This window comes from Capra hircus, chromosome 14, assembly GCF_001704415.2.
Source record: "Capra hircus breed San Clemente chromosome 14, ASM170441v1, whole genome shotgun sequence".
In the NCBI taxonomy this organism is placed as follows: Eukaryota; Metazoa; Chordata; class Mammalia; order Artiodactyla; family Bovidae; genus Capra; species Capra hircus.
In genome coordinates, this window is record NC_030821.1 from 44,867,319 (window position 1) to 44,880,296 (window position 12,978).

The 12,978-nt window shown below is 39.7% G+C and overlaps 1 protein-coding gene across 2 annotated transcripts; it reads right to left on the bottom strand.

The window, feature by feature from the left end:
- Positions 273 to 8,286, bottom strand: TMEM70 (transmembrane protein 70). Of its 2 annotated transcripts, XM_018058399.1 has the most exons (3): positions 7,953 to 8,286; positions 6,314 to 6,419; positions 273 to 1,051 (listed from the first exon to the last, which is right to left on the bottom strand). In XM_018058399.1, the coding sequence occupies exons 1-3, from the start codon at positions 8,151 to 8,153 to the stop codon at positions 594 to 596; spliced, it is 765 nt and encodes a 254-aa protein (XP_017913888.1). In that variant the 5' UTR covers positions 8,154 to 8,286; the 3' UTR covers positions 273 to 593. The 2 variants fall into 2 exon arrangements, with proteins under 2 accessions (XP_017913888.1, XP_017913887.1); XM_018058398.1 differs by lacking the exon at positions 6,314 to 6,419 and having other exon boundaries at positions 7,953 to 8,274.

A 12,978-nucleotide genomic window follows, 5' to 3' on the forward strand; every position in this document is an offset into this window, starting at 1 on the left:
TAACATGGGCAGCCACATCAGAGAGGATAGGCAAAAACCTGTATTCAGAGCCAAAGGAAGCAGATTAACACCTGCTTTCTATAACGTGTGAATTTTTAGAGTTTCTACTGTGGGAAAAGGTAGTATCCATATCCTTAGAAAAGTTCATACACAAAGGAAAAATAACTCTCCTATATGCTTCTGATATCCAATCCCCAGATGAGAATCATTTATTATATAAAATTAACCATGCATATATCAGCATACACATGTATTTTCACACCCTTTTAAACAAAATGGTAGAATGTTACATGTTTTGTTTTTTAAACATAACTTTTTTTATTATAAAGGAACATAAGTCTCTGAATTAAAAGTTCCGTCTGATACAATTTAAACTATTTAACAATCAGTCACTAACAAAATCAAACATAAAGGCAATTATCATACATTGGAACACAAATCACATTTAAGCACAAACATAAAAATAACAAACTCAGGACTTTTCCAGCAGTCCAGCGGTTAAGACTTCACCCTTCCAATGCAGGGGGCATCAGTTCGATCCGTGGTAGCAGAACTGAAATCTCACGTGCCATGTAGCATGACAAAAAGCAGACTCATTTCTCTTCTTTAAGCTGTTTCTTTTCACTGGCTTCTTCCAGATCAAAAGTGAATGGTTTGTCATAACCCATTAAATGGTTATAGTCTTCAGGGTTTGGAAAGAGTGCTGGATTAACTAACAATGATTTTGTTTTAGCATAAAATGTAGTAAACACATGCGTGCTGTTTGGAATCTTCACATCATTCTGGTGAAATACTGTACTTGTTTCCGAAAGTACAACACTGTAAGTAACGGCTTTGTAAGTGTCTGTTCTGGCCTCATGGTACAAGCGAACGACGTAGCCTTTTGTAAGAAAGTGAAGCAGTGCTGGAGTGATCACTGTAAAGCTTCCTATGGTGCCATAAAATAAGATTTGCAAAGGCAGACTTCCAAATATAACATTATTTTGTGCAAAAATGTATGGTAGAAATGCAAGGCTGATCAGACTTGTAGAGTAAGAAAAACACTTCACACCTAAAAAAAGAAAACAGGAGAGGATTAATACCATCCAATTAATTCTTCTTTCTTCCTACCATATTATCACCAAAACAACAAAACCAAAACACCTATATAGTGCTTATTATATTCCAGGCTTTATTTTAAGCACTCTGCATATTTTATTCATGAAATCTACAAAAAAAGTCCTATAAGATAGACGTATAATTATCATCATCATCACTCCCATTTAAAAAATAAGAAAATATTAGGCACTTGTGCAATGTCACATAGGTACCAAATAGCTATGTGAAAATGTAAAGTCACTTCAGTCATGTCCAACTCTTTGAGACCCCATGGACTGACTATAGCCCACCAGGCTCCTCTGTCTATGGAATTCTCCAGGGAAAAACACTGGAGTAGGTAGCCATTCCCTTTTCCAGGGGATCTTCCTGACCCAGCATTGCAGACAGACTCTTTATCGTCTGAGCCACTAGGGAAGCCTCACCAAATAGTGGTGTTGGGATTCAAACTCAGGCAATCTGACTCTAGGGTCGAGTCTGTTGGCTATTACAATGCACCACCCAATAAAAGATTTAATATTACTTAAAAATCCTTATGAATACTATAAAACTTAATCCAGTCGGCAGATAATCAAATAAAATGCTCTGTTAACAAGTACTTCCACAGATCTAAAACAAAATGTTCAAATACAGGCCTAACTTTATCAGGCTAAGTGCCCAACATTAAAACAGCAAATTTAAAAACAAAAAATCCCCACTGATGTTTAAGAAACGTGTGGGAGAGGTAAAATTTCCTTATCAAGGAAAAACACTCAAGTTAAAATAGTGACATATTTTTACTTAGAAAGATTTTTTTTAAATCACTGACTTCTTAACTATACATTTAAAAATGGTCAAAATGGTAAGTTTTACATTATGTCTACTTTACCACAGTAAATAAATAACTTAAAATGTAAATTTTCTTAGTTTGACTGTATAATTTTAACATGATTGAACACCATCTGTTTGGAAAATGGACAAGCCAAAATCCTAGATGGTCTGATTATAAAGTTAATTTGGAAAAACAAAGGAAGCAAAAAAGAGAGGGAGAGTTAGATACTAAAACATTAAAACAGTGTTGTATAGGCTCAGTACATGAACAGATCAATGGAACAAAAGCAGAAAATCTAGAAACCTCACTGCATAGGGAAATTTAGTGTAAAGATATAATTTAAAACTAGCGCTGCTGGGGCAACTGGATAGCCACAAAGAAAAAGATAAAATTCAAAACAATCCCTCATATCATATACCTGGAAAATTCCAAATAATCCAGAGATCTAGGTGTGTAAAATAAGAAAGCTATAAGAAGCCCTGTGAAGGCCTTATATACCTGTGAAGGCCTTATCATCTGAAAACAGAAAAACTTTTCTAATTACGAGTTAAAATACAGAGGCAATCAAGGGGCAAGTTGATAAGTCTGATCACATTTTTTAAATGTGCATAGACATAAATACCATAAACAAAATAAAGAAATGAATGAGAAAAATACTACAAACTTTTATTACAAAGGATTAACATACCCAAGATATAAAAGGTTGCCAGTATATGAGAAGAAAAAGATCAACAACCCAATAAACAAATGAGTAAGAAATATAAGCCGACAGTTCAATGAAACAAAAAATGCACATGAATGCACATGGCCTTTAAACAGATTGTGTATGTGTGTGTGTGTGTGTTTTAGTTGACGCTCAGTCATGTCTGACTCTTTGCGACCCCATGGACTGTAGCCCACCAGGATCCTCTGTCCATGGAATTCTCCAGGCAAGAATACTGGAGTGGGTTGCCATGCCCTTCTCCAGGGGATCTTCCCAACCCAGGGAGAGAACCTAGGTCTCCTGCATTGAAGGCAGATTCTTTCCCATCTGAGCCACCAGGGAAGATTACAATAGATGAAATGATGCTAAACTTCAAACATAACAAACATGTGATTAAAACCACAGTGAGATATTATTTTTCTGCAAAACTGGCAAAAACCAAAAAATCTGATACCATACATGTTGATGAGGCTGTAACACAGCAGTCACTCCCACACATCACTGCTGGTTGAAGGCTTCTTGTTTGTACCAGTAATTTAAAAATAATTTCTCCTTCTCACAGGTAGTTGTCATGACATTGGTACACATGGGATTTAATGGGGACCAAGCTGTCTGCTGCAGAAAACTCCCCTCTTGTTTCCCCATTATTCGTTTCACACTATAGTAGTATGAATGGTGTCCCCTCAAAATTCACATCCACCCAGAACCTCAGAATGTGACCTTATTTGGAGACAGGGTCTTTGCAGACAATTAAAAGTAGAGATGAGATCATCCTGGATTAGAGTGGACCCTACATCCAATGAGAGTGTCCTTAAAAGGACAGAACAGGACAAGCAGAGACACACAGAAGGCCTTGGGAAGTAGCAGGCAGAGACTGGAGTTATGCATCTGTAAGCCAAGGAACACAAAGGATGGCTGTGAGCCATCAGAAGCTGCAAGAGACAAAGAAGAATTCTTCCCTAGCGCCTTCAGAGCATGCACATGCCAACACTGTGATTTCAGATTTCTAGCCTTCAAAACTGTGAGAACAAGCTTTTGCTGTTTTAAGCCACCAAGTGTGTGAAAATGAATTGTAAAAGCCCTAAGAAACTACTACATACATATACTTTATTATGCCTGGTGGTGGTTGTGGTTTAGTAGCTAAGTCGTGTCTAACTCTTCCGACCTCATGGACTGTAGTCCACCAGGCTTCTCTGTCTATGGGATTCTCCAGGCAAGAATACCGGAGTGGGTTGCCATTTCCTTCTCCAAGGGATCTTCCTGATCCAGGGATCAAACCCACGTCTCCTGCATTGCAGGCAAATTCTTTACCTACTGAGCCAACAGGGAAGCCAAGCACCAGTTGCTCAGGTTGAAGTAACTGCTATTTTCTAAACATATTCTGGGTTTTCCCATTCTGATGCCTTTGCTCATACGACTTCCATGCCTGGGATGTGCCTCTTTCACACCTCTTTATGTTCAGAATTCTACTCGTCCTAAAATGAGAATACAATGACATCAGTAATTTTTGTTGCTGAATTAACAAGAACTGCCAACTAAAAGTCTCCTCAAATGTCTTTACACTAGGATCCAGTGTGGTAGTTTAAAGAATCTCCAGGAATGGTACCTCTGCGTTAATGCCTCTCACTCAGTTTGACACAGAAAAATTATTAATTCCTGATAAGCATATAGAATGACTTTCTATTATAATACTGAAGGAACTCAAACATCAAATTCTGCTACAATTCTAGAACTTTGAATACTATGCAAAATTTTGCTGTTCCACAAATATTATATCGTAACTATAAAGATCCTGCCTGACAATGTAGGAGACATAAGAGATGTGGGTTCGATCCCTGGATCGGGAAGATACCCTGGAGGGCATGGCGGCCCCCTCTAGTATTCCTGCCTGGAGAATTCCATGGACAGAGAAGCCTGGCAGGCTACAGTCCAGAGGGTCGCAAAGAGTCGGACACAACTGAATCGACTTAGCATGCACACTAAAATTAATTCCTATTTATATTCTCTTCAGTTCAGAACTGAGTCAAGTGGGGACATGAAATAAATGGATAAACCTTCCCTTCATTTGAAGGAATGGTGTCTGTGTTCATAAAGAAAGGCATCATGGTGGGTCACAGCTGACACATCTTAAGGGCATCAATCCAAGTATGGAAGGCTCAATCCAGAGACGTGACACAGGCTCAAAGACCTACTCATGTTGTGACTTCTGAAGAAAGTACTACCATCCAAAACTGATTATTCCAAGAACTTCAGAACTCCTCTCAACAGTGACTATAATCAATCCTTATTCCCGAAACGTTTTAAATTAGCTGAAGTTGTATTTTAAATATACTCAATTTTAATGTCACACACACTTGAGAACTTATAGATTTCCAGATTAAATTCAAGACAACCAAGTAACATCAACACGATCAAAAACGCACATGCCAATGGGGCACTGAAGTCTTGTGGCCAGCTGGGCTATAAGGTAATCCTCCAGATATTTCAGGTGTAAATGGCAACCCACTCCAGTACTCTTGCCTAGAAAATTCCACAGATGGAGGAGCCTGGCGAGCTACAGTCCATGAGGTCACAAAGAGTCGGACACAACCGAGTGACTTCACGATACTTTTTTATATAAGGATTATTGAAATGAAATACAACCTCAGAAACTTGAACAAACCACTACCTACATTCTTCTTTTCTAAATTATTCCATATTACATACTGAATTATGACCTAAGGAGACAAAATAACTTTAAATTTGTAGTTATTTAATACACTGTCTTTTCCTACTCCATAACTCCCTACCTACCACGTGCAAAAATCACTAAGTAAATACATTTGCTGAAAATTCTAAGACCTAAAAAATGTAGACTTAATGTATCTTTGAATCATAATTACTCTATAGTGTAAATGTCTACTCATCCAAAATAACTACTCTTAAGTATTCATCCATATTTGCTTCTCTGAATATTCAAACATTTTATATATATATATATATATATATGTTTCGTTGCTAAACATCCTGAGAGGTGACCAAAGGATGAATCTTTAGTGCTCAGTCACAAGACCACAAAGTCATGAGTCTTCAAAAACCTTTAAAAAATCTCCTAAAGGGACTTTCCTGGTGGTCCAGTGGTTAAGAATCTGCCCTGCAATGTAGGAGATTCAGGTTCAATCCTCAGTGGGGAACTACAATCCCACATGCAGGAGGGGGCAACTAAGGGGATTGTAGATGCAATTTTAAGGGGCCTGCTGCAATTACTGAGACCAAATGCAAGAAAAGATCCCACATGACACAACAAAGATCCTGAGGCAGCCAAATAAATAAATAGATAAATAAAATTTTAAATTTCCTAAAAATGCAAAGGTCTCAACCTCCAAATCCTTTATTAAATCTTATAATCTTTCCTTCTGTCTTGCAATTATGAGGTGGTGGCTCAGGGGTAAAGAATCCACCTGCCAATGCAGGAGATGCAAGAGACATGGCTTTGATCCCTGAGTCAAGATCCCCTGAACCACTGGCAACCCACTCCAGTATTCTTGCCTGTGAAATCCCATGGACAGGGGAGCCAGGCGGGCAACAGTCCATGGGGTCTTAAGAGAGTCAGACAGGACTTAGCAACTAAACAACAATAAAAATAGTTAAGTATCATATGCTAAGAACCTTTTTTATAATCAAAAGGGGGAAAAAAGGAAGTATCCTCATTTATGATTACCCACCAAATACTGTTCGGGCCAAATTCCCAGTATAAATCAGCCTTCCATCTTCTGATTTGTCAAGCTGTGTATGTGAACATCGAACACCTCTTTCCCAACAAACAGGGATCTATTGAAAGAGAGACCATGATGTGAGTGCATAATAAATTGCATTTTAGACCAAGTTTTAAATTTTTTAAAGTTTATTTTGAAAAATATAATAAAAAGAATGTCTCATATAGGGTGATTTAAGAAATTCTTCCAAATAATCTACAGAGCTAAAGAACTCAAACTGAGTACAGAAAGGCTTTCCTTAATCCCACTCACAAGTAGACACTGAATTGGGAGTTTGAAGACCTAGGTTTGGATGCCAGCTAGAAGCTTGTTAGATAAAGTGTGACCTTAAACAAGTAAAAAGTTAGTGGAGTAGTTTCTTCTATTGCATGTCACTATCACTCAACTGCAAAGATTTAAATGCATTAGTTTTTGTTTAAAAAAAAAACACCTCACTTTATTTAAGCAAAACATTGTAGATTCAGTGTTTATAAAGCCCAGGTAGTTTTTAATACTTCTAAAATATTTATGCCACTGCTGCTGCTAAGTCGTTTCAGTCGTGTCCGACTCTGTGCAACCCCATAGACGGCAGCCCATCAGGCTCCCCCGTCCCTGGGATTCTCCAGGCAAGAATACTGGAGTGGGTTGCCATTTCCTTCTCCAATGCATGAAAGTGAAAAGCGAAAGTGAAGTCACTGAGTCGTGTCCAACTCTCAGCGACCCCACGGACTGCAGCCTACCAGGCTCCTCCACCCATGGGATTTTCCAGGCAAGAGTACTAGAGTGGGGTGCCATTGCCTTCTCCGATTTATACCACAACTATTATATATATATATATATTCTTTCCCCAAACTCTTTGTATCTATTCCTTGTTCCCTATAATGAAAAATTTCCACTTGAACTCCTACATCAAATTTCACAGGAACAGAGTTCCCAGAACCTCTGAAAACGACTTTCACTACACATCCTCTCAAAGACGTAAAAGGCATGCCTAATTCTTTTAGGCTGAAGTTTAATTAGATTTCAATTCCCGCGCTGGCTTTCCAAGTTTCAGCATGTTTGCTAATCCTAATATTTTACAGGGCAGGATTAGGAGACAATTTATTCAGATTAAAATAAGAAGGATTAACGTCTTTATTCCGTCCCCTCCCCCCCACCAAGGGAGCAAAGTAACTCCTAAAAATAGGGCCACCCAATAAAAAATACAACAAACTCAAAGATGTTCTCCGAGTTTTTTCACTTCCATCCACGTGGCGCATCTAACTTCCTTGAAGATTAGCTCTTACAAGCTTGGGCTCAAGGACAGAAAAGGCAATAAACTGAGTCCTCGCTGGATTTGCAACCATCTGTAAAGTGACTGGAACCGCCCAGAAAATAATCACTTTCCGAGGGATACTTAGATCCGCGGGTGCTGTGAAGCCCGGAATGCACCGGCCTGGTCCCGAGGCCCAAACATACTACTCCCGCCAGCCTCGCACTGGGCTCCTTCCGTACAGGAGCCGCCGGGCAATAAGGGAGAAGCTGCGGGGAAGCCGGGTTCCCCAAGCCCGTTGCTACTTCCACCCCCTCCCCCGCCCTCACACGGGTCCGAAGCCCTCTAACCGCCGACCTGGGCTCGCACCCGACGCAGAACAGGCGCGGCAGCCGACAGCCCCGTGCCCCCGACGCGCCCTGAGGAGCCTCTGCAGGAGGCCGCCCTCGAGACGGCCGCTCTGGGGCCTCGGAGCGCGGTGGAGGCCCACGGCGCTGTCCTCTTCCCGCCGAGCCGCAGTCCGGCCGCCCACGGGCCGCCCACCGCCAGAAGCAGCATCCCGCACCCAGCTAGGAAATGCGACCGCACTCCGGCGGCACCGCGGCACCCTAAACCCCTGCTTCTCACCAGTCCCGGGCCGGAACGAGCCACGCAGGCGCATCCCCCAGAAGCCCCGCTGGCAGGCTTGGCCGCCGGCGCGTGCGCAGAACATACGGCACGCCTGCAACGTGCCCAGCCTCGCGCGTTCCCTGCGCGTAGAGCTCTGCAACGGACCAGACCCTTGCTACGGGGACCCGCAGACGCCCGGCTTGCACGCTGCTTCCCCTTGTCGGAGCGTGGGGCTCTTTATAACAGTGTGGAAGAACTGATGGGAGTGTGTGTGTGTGTTGTCTGTTGGTCGCTTAGTCGTGTTCTACTCTTTGCGACCCCATGGACTGTAACCTGCCAAGTTTCTCTGTCCTTGGGATTCTCCAGGCGTGGACGGAAATGCCAGACAGGCTAGATAGTCTTGGCCTCTCTGTAACAGTGTGGAAGGATAGAGGGGAGAGCCATGCTCAAAGGACAAATCCTGGAAGCCCGAGTTAAATGTTTCATTCTCCTGGGTGTCATTTTCTAGGCTCCCTTAAACATTTTCTTTATGGAAAATGTTTCTAATCTATTGGCACAGAGGAATAATACATTACACGTTTGAACAAAAATGAATGGTAATTTGATCCAACCAATGAGTTGGTAGAAAATAAGTGGAATTCGTTCATTGACTGTTGATAGTTGTCAAATTGTTTTCTGAAATCATTCTCATCCGTGTACCGGATAGTTCCTTATTTGTTAAAGAGGTATTGAGTGCCTTGCCTATTGCCAGGACTAGTTCAGAAGCTGAGGCTATAAAGATACTGAATAAAACTGGAAATCCACAGTGCTTTATGTTGCACGAAGTGGAATCCCTTCCAAGTTCAGAGAGAGGGCTCTTGTCTAACACTCAAATGAATTGCCCAAGGACATGCATGAACTGAGAAAGCAAAAGATGATTGGGTAGGGGCATCTGGGTGGAGAGCAGTAGGGTAAGGAAACCCAGAACTGCTCTGCCATGTGGCTCACAGTCTTGGGTTTTATGGTGATAGGATAAATTTGCACGTTGTCTTTGGCCAATCATTCTGACTCAAGGTCCTTCCTGGTGGCTCAGGCATTGCTCAAGGAAGATGTATGCCAGGAAGAAGGACTCTGGGAAGTGGTCACACACATTGTGTCGCCTTCTGACTTTTCCCCAACTCTTCTGGTTGGTGGTGGCTTGTTAGTTCCACGTTCCTTACCAGGACCTCATGTCATAAAACAGCTCACACAAATGGTTACTATAGTGCCTGGCCAGGGTGGGCGGTTTCAGCCAGTGTGCTTCCCCTAACACATAGTGAAGGCAACCCCCAAAAATAAGTTAAAATATAATGTTTTATTATAATTGAAATATACCAATTTATGAAATGTTGCAGAAGCCCAAGACGCAGAATGATTAATTTAGCCTGAGAATAGCCAGAGGTTCAGGTTCAGCTGAGTATTGAGTATCCAATACTGACTAGTATCCAACTAGTCAATACACTGTTTATTTATTTCAGAACCATGTGTTTTACTCACAATGTTATTTGCATAAGAGAGGAACAAACTAATAGTCTAAAACAGCGCCACCTTCACAACTCCAAATCCTGTCTACCTTTTTCTGGGTATCTAAAAGGATAAAACAATACTATCTCTTTATGGACAATTTCACTTTCTTTTTTGTTTCGTTTATTGAAGTATAGCCAATTTACAGTGTTGTGTTAATTTACTGTACAGCAAAGTGACTGTTATACACATATATACATTCTTTTTTCATATTCTTTTCCATTGATTTATCCCAGGAGACTGGATATAGTTCCCTGTGCTATACAGTACAACTTTGTTATTTATTAATTCTAAATGTAGTAGTTTTGTATGTTTCATGGATATGTTCATTGGTGCCATATTTTAGATTGCACATAAAAGTGATACCGTATGGTATTTGTCTTTCCCTTTCTGACTCACTTCACTAAGTGGATACTCTCTAGTTGTATCCATGATGCTGCAAATGGCATTATTTTGTTCTTTTTTTATGAATGAGTAATATTCCTTTGTGGACTTCCCAGGTGGCTCAGTGGTAAAAAAAAAAAAATCCGCCTGCAATGCAAGAGATGCATTTTCCATCCCAGGGTTGGGAAGATCCCCTGGAGAAGGAAATGGCAACCCACTCCAGTATTCTTGACAGGTTGTTTCCATGGCGTGGCTATTGTAACTTCACTTTATTTATCTTCTGCTTAACTTTTAATGTCCCTTGACTCTCCTGGGGGTCCAGTGGTTAACACTCTGTGCTTCCAATACAAGGACTGCCAGTTCCATCCCCAGTTGAGGAACTAAGATTCCAGATCACCTGAGACCAAAAAAAAAAAAAAAAAACCCCAAAATACTCCTACTTTAGTGTACTGCATATTACAAACAACATCAACTAGCCGTTCATGTACTGATACATATTTAAACTTGCTGTTCACATAGTGTTTCTTAATAGCTTTAATAGCTTCAAAAAGATAAACTAAGGCACACTAAAATTTCTGAGAGTTTATTTGAGCAAAACTTTATTCCAGTCTTACAACACCAAACTTGAAACAGTCATGAGCACTCCACTGACAGGAGCTAGGGGCAAGGTTTTCATAGAGAAGATGCACATGCAAAGCAAGGAAATTATTTGATTGTTATAGCTTATGCTGTTGCATTATTTGAGAAAAATCTCATTGGATGTTTGTGATTGGTTGTTCCTACCCTTGAGGTATTCACAGGATTTAATCTGGGGGTGCTCATTAACCTACCAAGACATCAGAGCCATCTCAGTCTAATGCCTCTTTGTATGATTACTCCAACAATATATTGAGAGAACCTGAATTTTTATCTTCTGTTAAGCTTAGTTTCTTCCTACAGAAACTGTGGGCAGATGGAAATACTATTTGGTCTACTCAGAGTTTCTAAATAGCTGAAATGAGATCATATTCCGAAAATTTTGTGCTGAATTATATGAAACTATTATTCATGGTTAAAGATTTCCCAATTCTAGTAGTTTAGAGATGTTTTTTAAATATATACTACTTGACTGGGATTTTAGAATGATACTAAGGCTGTTTACAAAATAATCCTTGATTTTCCCATTCATACCATCTGAGAGGGTTTTAAGATGGAGGCTCATGGAAAAATTGAAAATGGGTATCCCTTGTAGAATGTATGGCCACCATTATTATATGTAATTTTTGTTTGTTTTTTAGCTGTCTTTCCTTCCCATGCACCACGCCCTTTCCCCTCCTTTAACTTAAGCTTAAAGACAGAACTGTGTGATGGAAAAAAGAAAAGAAAATTTTTGGTAAAGCCAGTATTTGATAAGAACCCTAAATACTTCTTTATAGTGCGTTGGAAGTTAAACCAGGAGAGTCTTTTAGGAAAAGAATTTGTCAATAGACAATCAAGAACTTTTAAAATGTTCATATTCTAAAGAAACAGAAACATGGTCAAAGATTTCTGCAGATCCTGAATACCCTATTACATAAAGTGACTTAAAAATGAAAATAAGGTCAATGTCCAACATTTAAGGAAATACTTAAGTGACTCAGGGTACATTTAGTGTAATTCTATAGACATTAAAAATGATGTTGTGGAGATTTTGGTTACAAAAGTGTGGGTTATTCAGGTTTGTTAAATAGGAAAATAAATAGTATAAAGAACCATATAAATAGAGTATAATCTATGTAAAAGTATATTAAAACACCAAATGTATCTTCAATTTCTACATTTTTATAACCATGTATTCTATGTTTACTATATATAAATAATAAATTATTATTTACATAATAAATAATATCCTAAGTAAATTTTGCATTTTTAAAAAACAATCGTTGACTAGATTTTAGCCCTAAATCTGGCATTAGTTAGCCTCAGCATCCTCACCTGAAAAATTCTATCATTCTCTAGGCAACTAACATAGTGATCCTTTTAGAAGGTGATAAGGCAATGAGGAAAGGAAAGTTTTAAGAGGGGAAAACAACACTCCTGAACTAAAGGAGGAAAAGATCAGTCGAAAATGAGCCCGCAGCCTCCTCTTCTCACCCCATTGCCTCTCCTCCTTACCAAACTCTATTCTGAGCTAGTATAACCAAAAAACCTTAATCATTTTTGCAAAGGCTTGGAAAAATTAACCCCCAACAGTCTGTCTGGTTTTGCTGTTGAAACACTTTTTAATCTGCCAAATGAACTAAACGTGTCTTTCAGGCAAAAGTCACTAATTAGGTCAACAAACTCTGGGTCGCCTGTGTTTTCCTTTTGTGGACATCATTACACAACAGTTCTATTTGAGCAACTTGCAATGGTGAGAGTCTCGGCCCTACATTCTTTTCATGCCTCAGTCCGGTAAACAGAGGGTGAACTTTATTTAGCTGTTTCACTTTTCCTGGAAGGGTGCCTAAATTTCACCACAGGAAAGCACATAAAGGCGGCTCTGACTTATGAGAGTTCAATTTATAATTTCTTGACTTTATGATGGTGCAAAAGCTGTTAAGATTCAGAAGAAAACATACACAATTTGGAATCTTAATCTTTTCCTGGGCTATATACAGTATGAAAGATGGAGTATAATACTCTCTCCTCGGCTGTGAAGCTTCTAATCACTTACCCAATCAGGAGGGTAAACCACCTATACACTTACAATCATTCTGTTTTTCACTTTCAGTACAGTAATCAATAAACTACCTGAGATAATCAACACTCCATTGTAAAATAAGTTTTGTATTTGATGATCTCTGCCCAACTGCAGGCTGATATAAGTATTCTGAGCACACTCTAAGGT

What these genes read in the sequence shown, in the direction of transcription:
- TMEM70 (XM_018058399.1), bottom strand. Translation starts at nt 8,153, where the DNA reads ATGCTGCTTCTGGCGGTGGGCGGCCCGTGGGCGGCCGGACTGCGGCTC. An exon ending in TGCGTCGGGTGCGAGCCCAG is followed by an intron (nt 6,420 to 7,952) that starts GTCGGCGGTTAG and finishes CTCTTTCAATAG; the next exon opens with ATCCCTGTTTGTTGGGAAAG. An exon ending in TTTGGCCCGAACAGTATTTG is followed by an intron (nt 1,052 to 6,313) that starts GTGGGTAATCAT and finishes TTCTTTTTTTAG; the next exon opens with GTGTGAAGTGTTTTTCTTAC.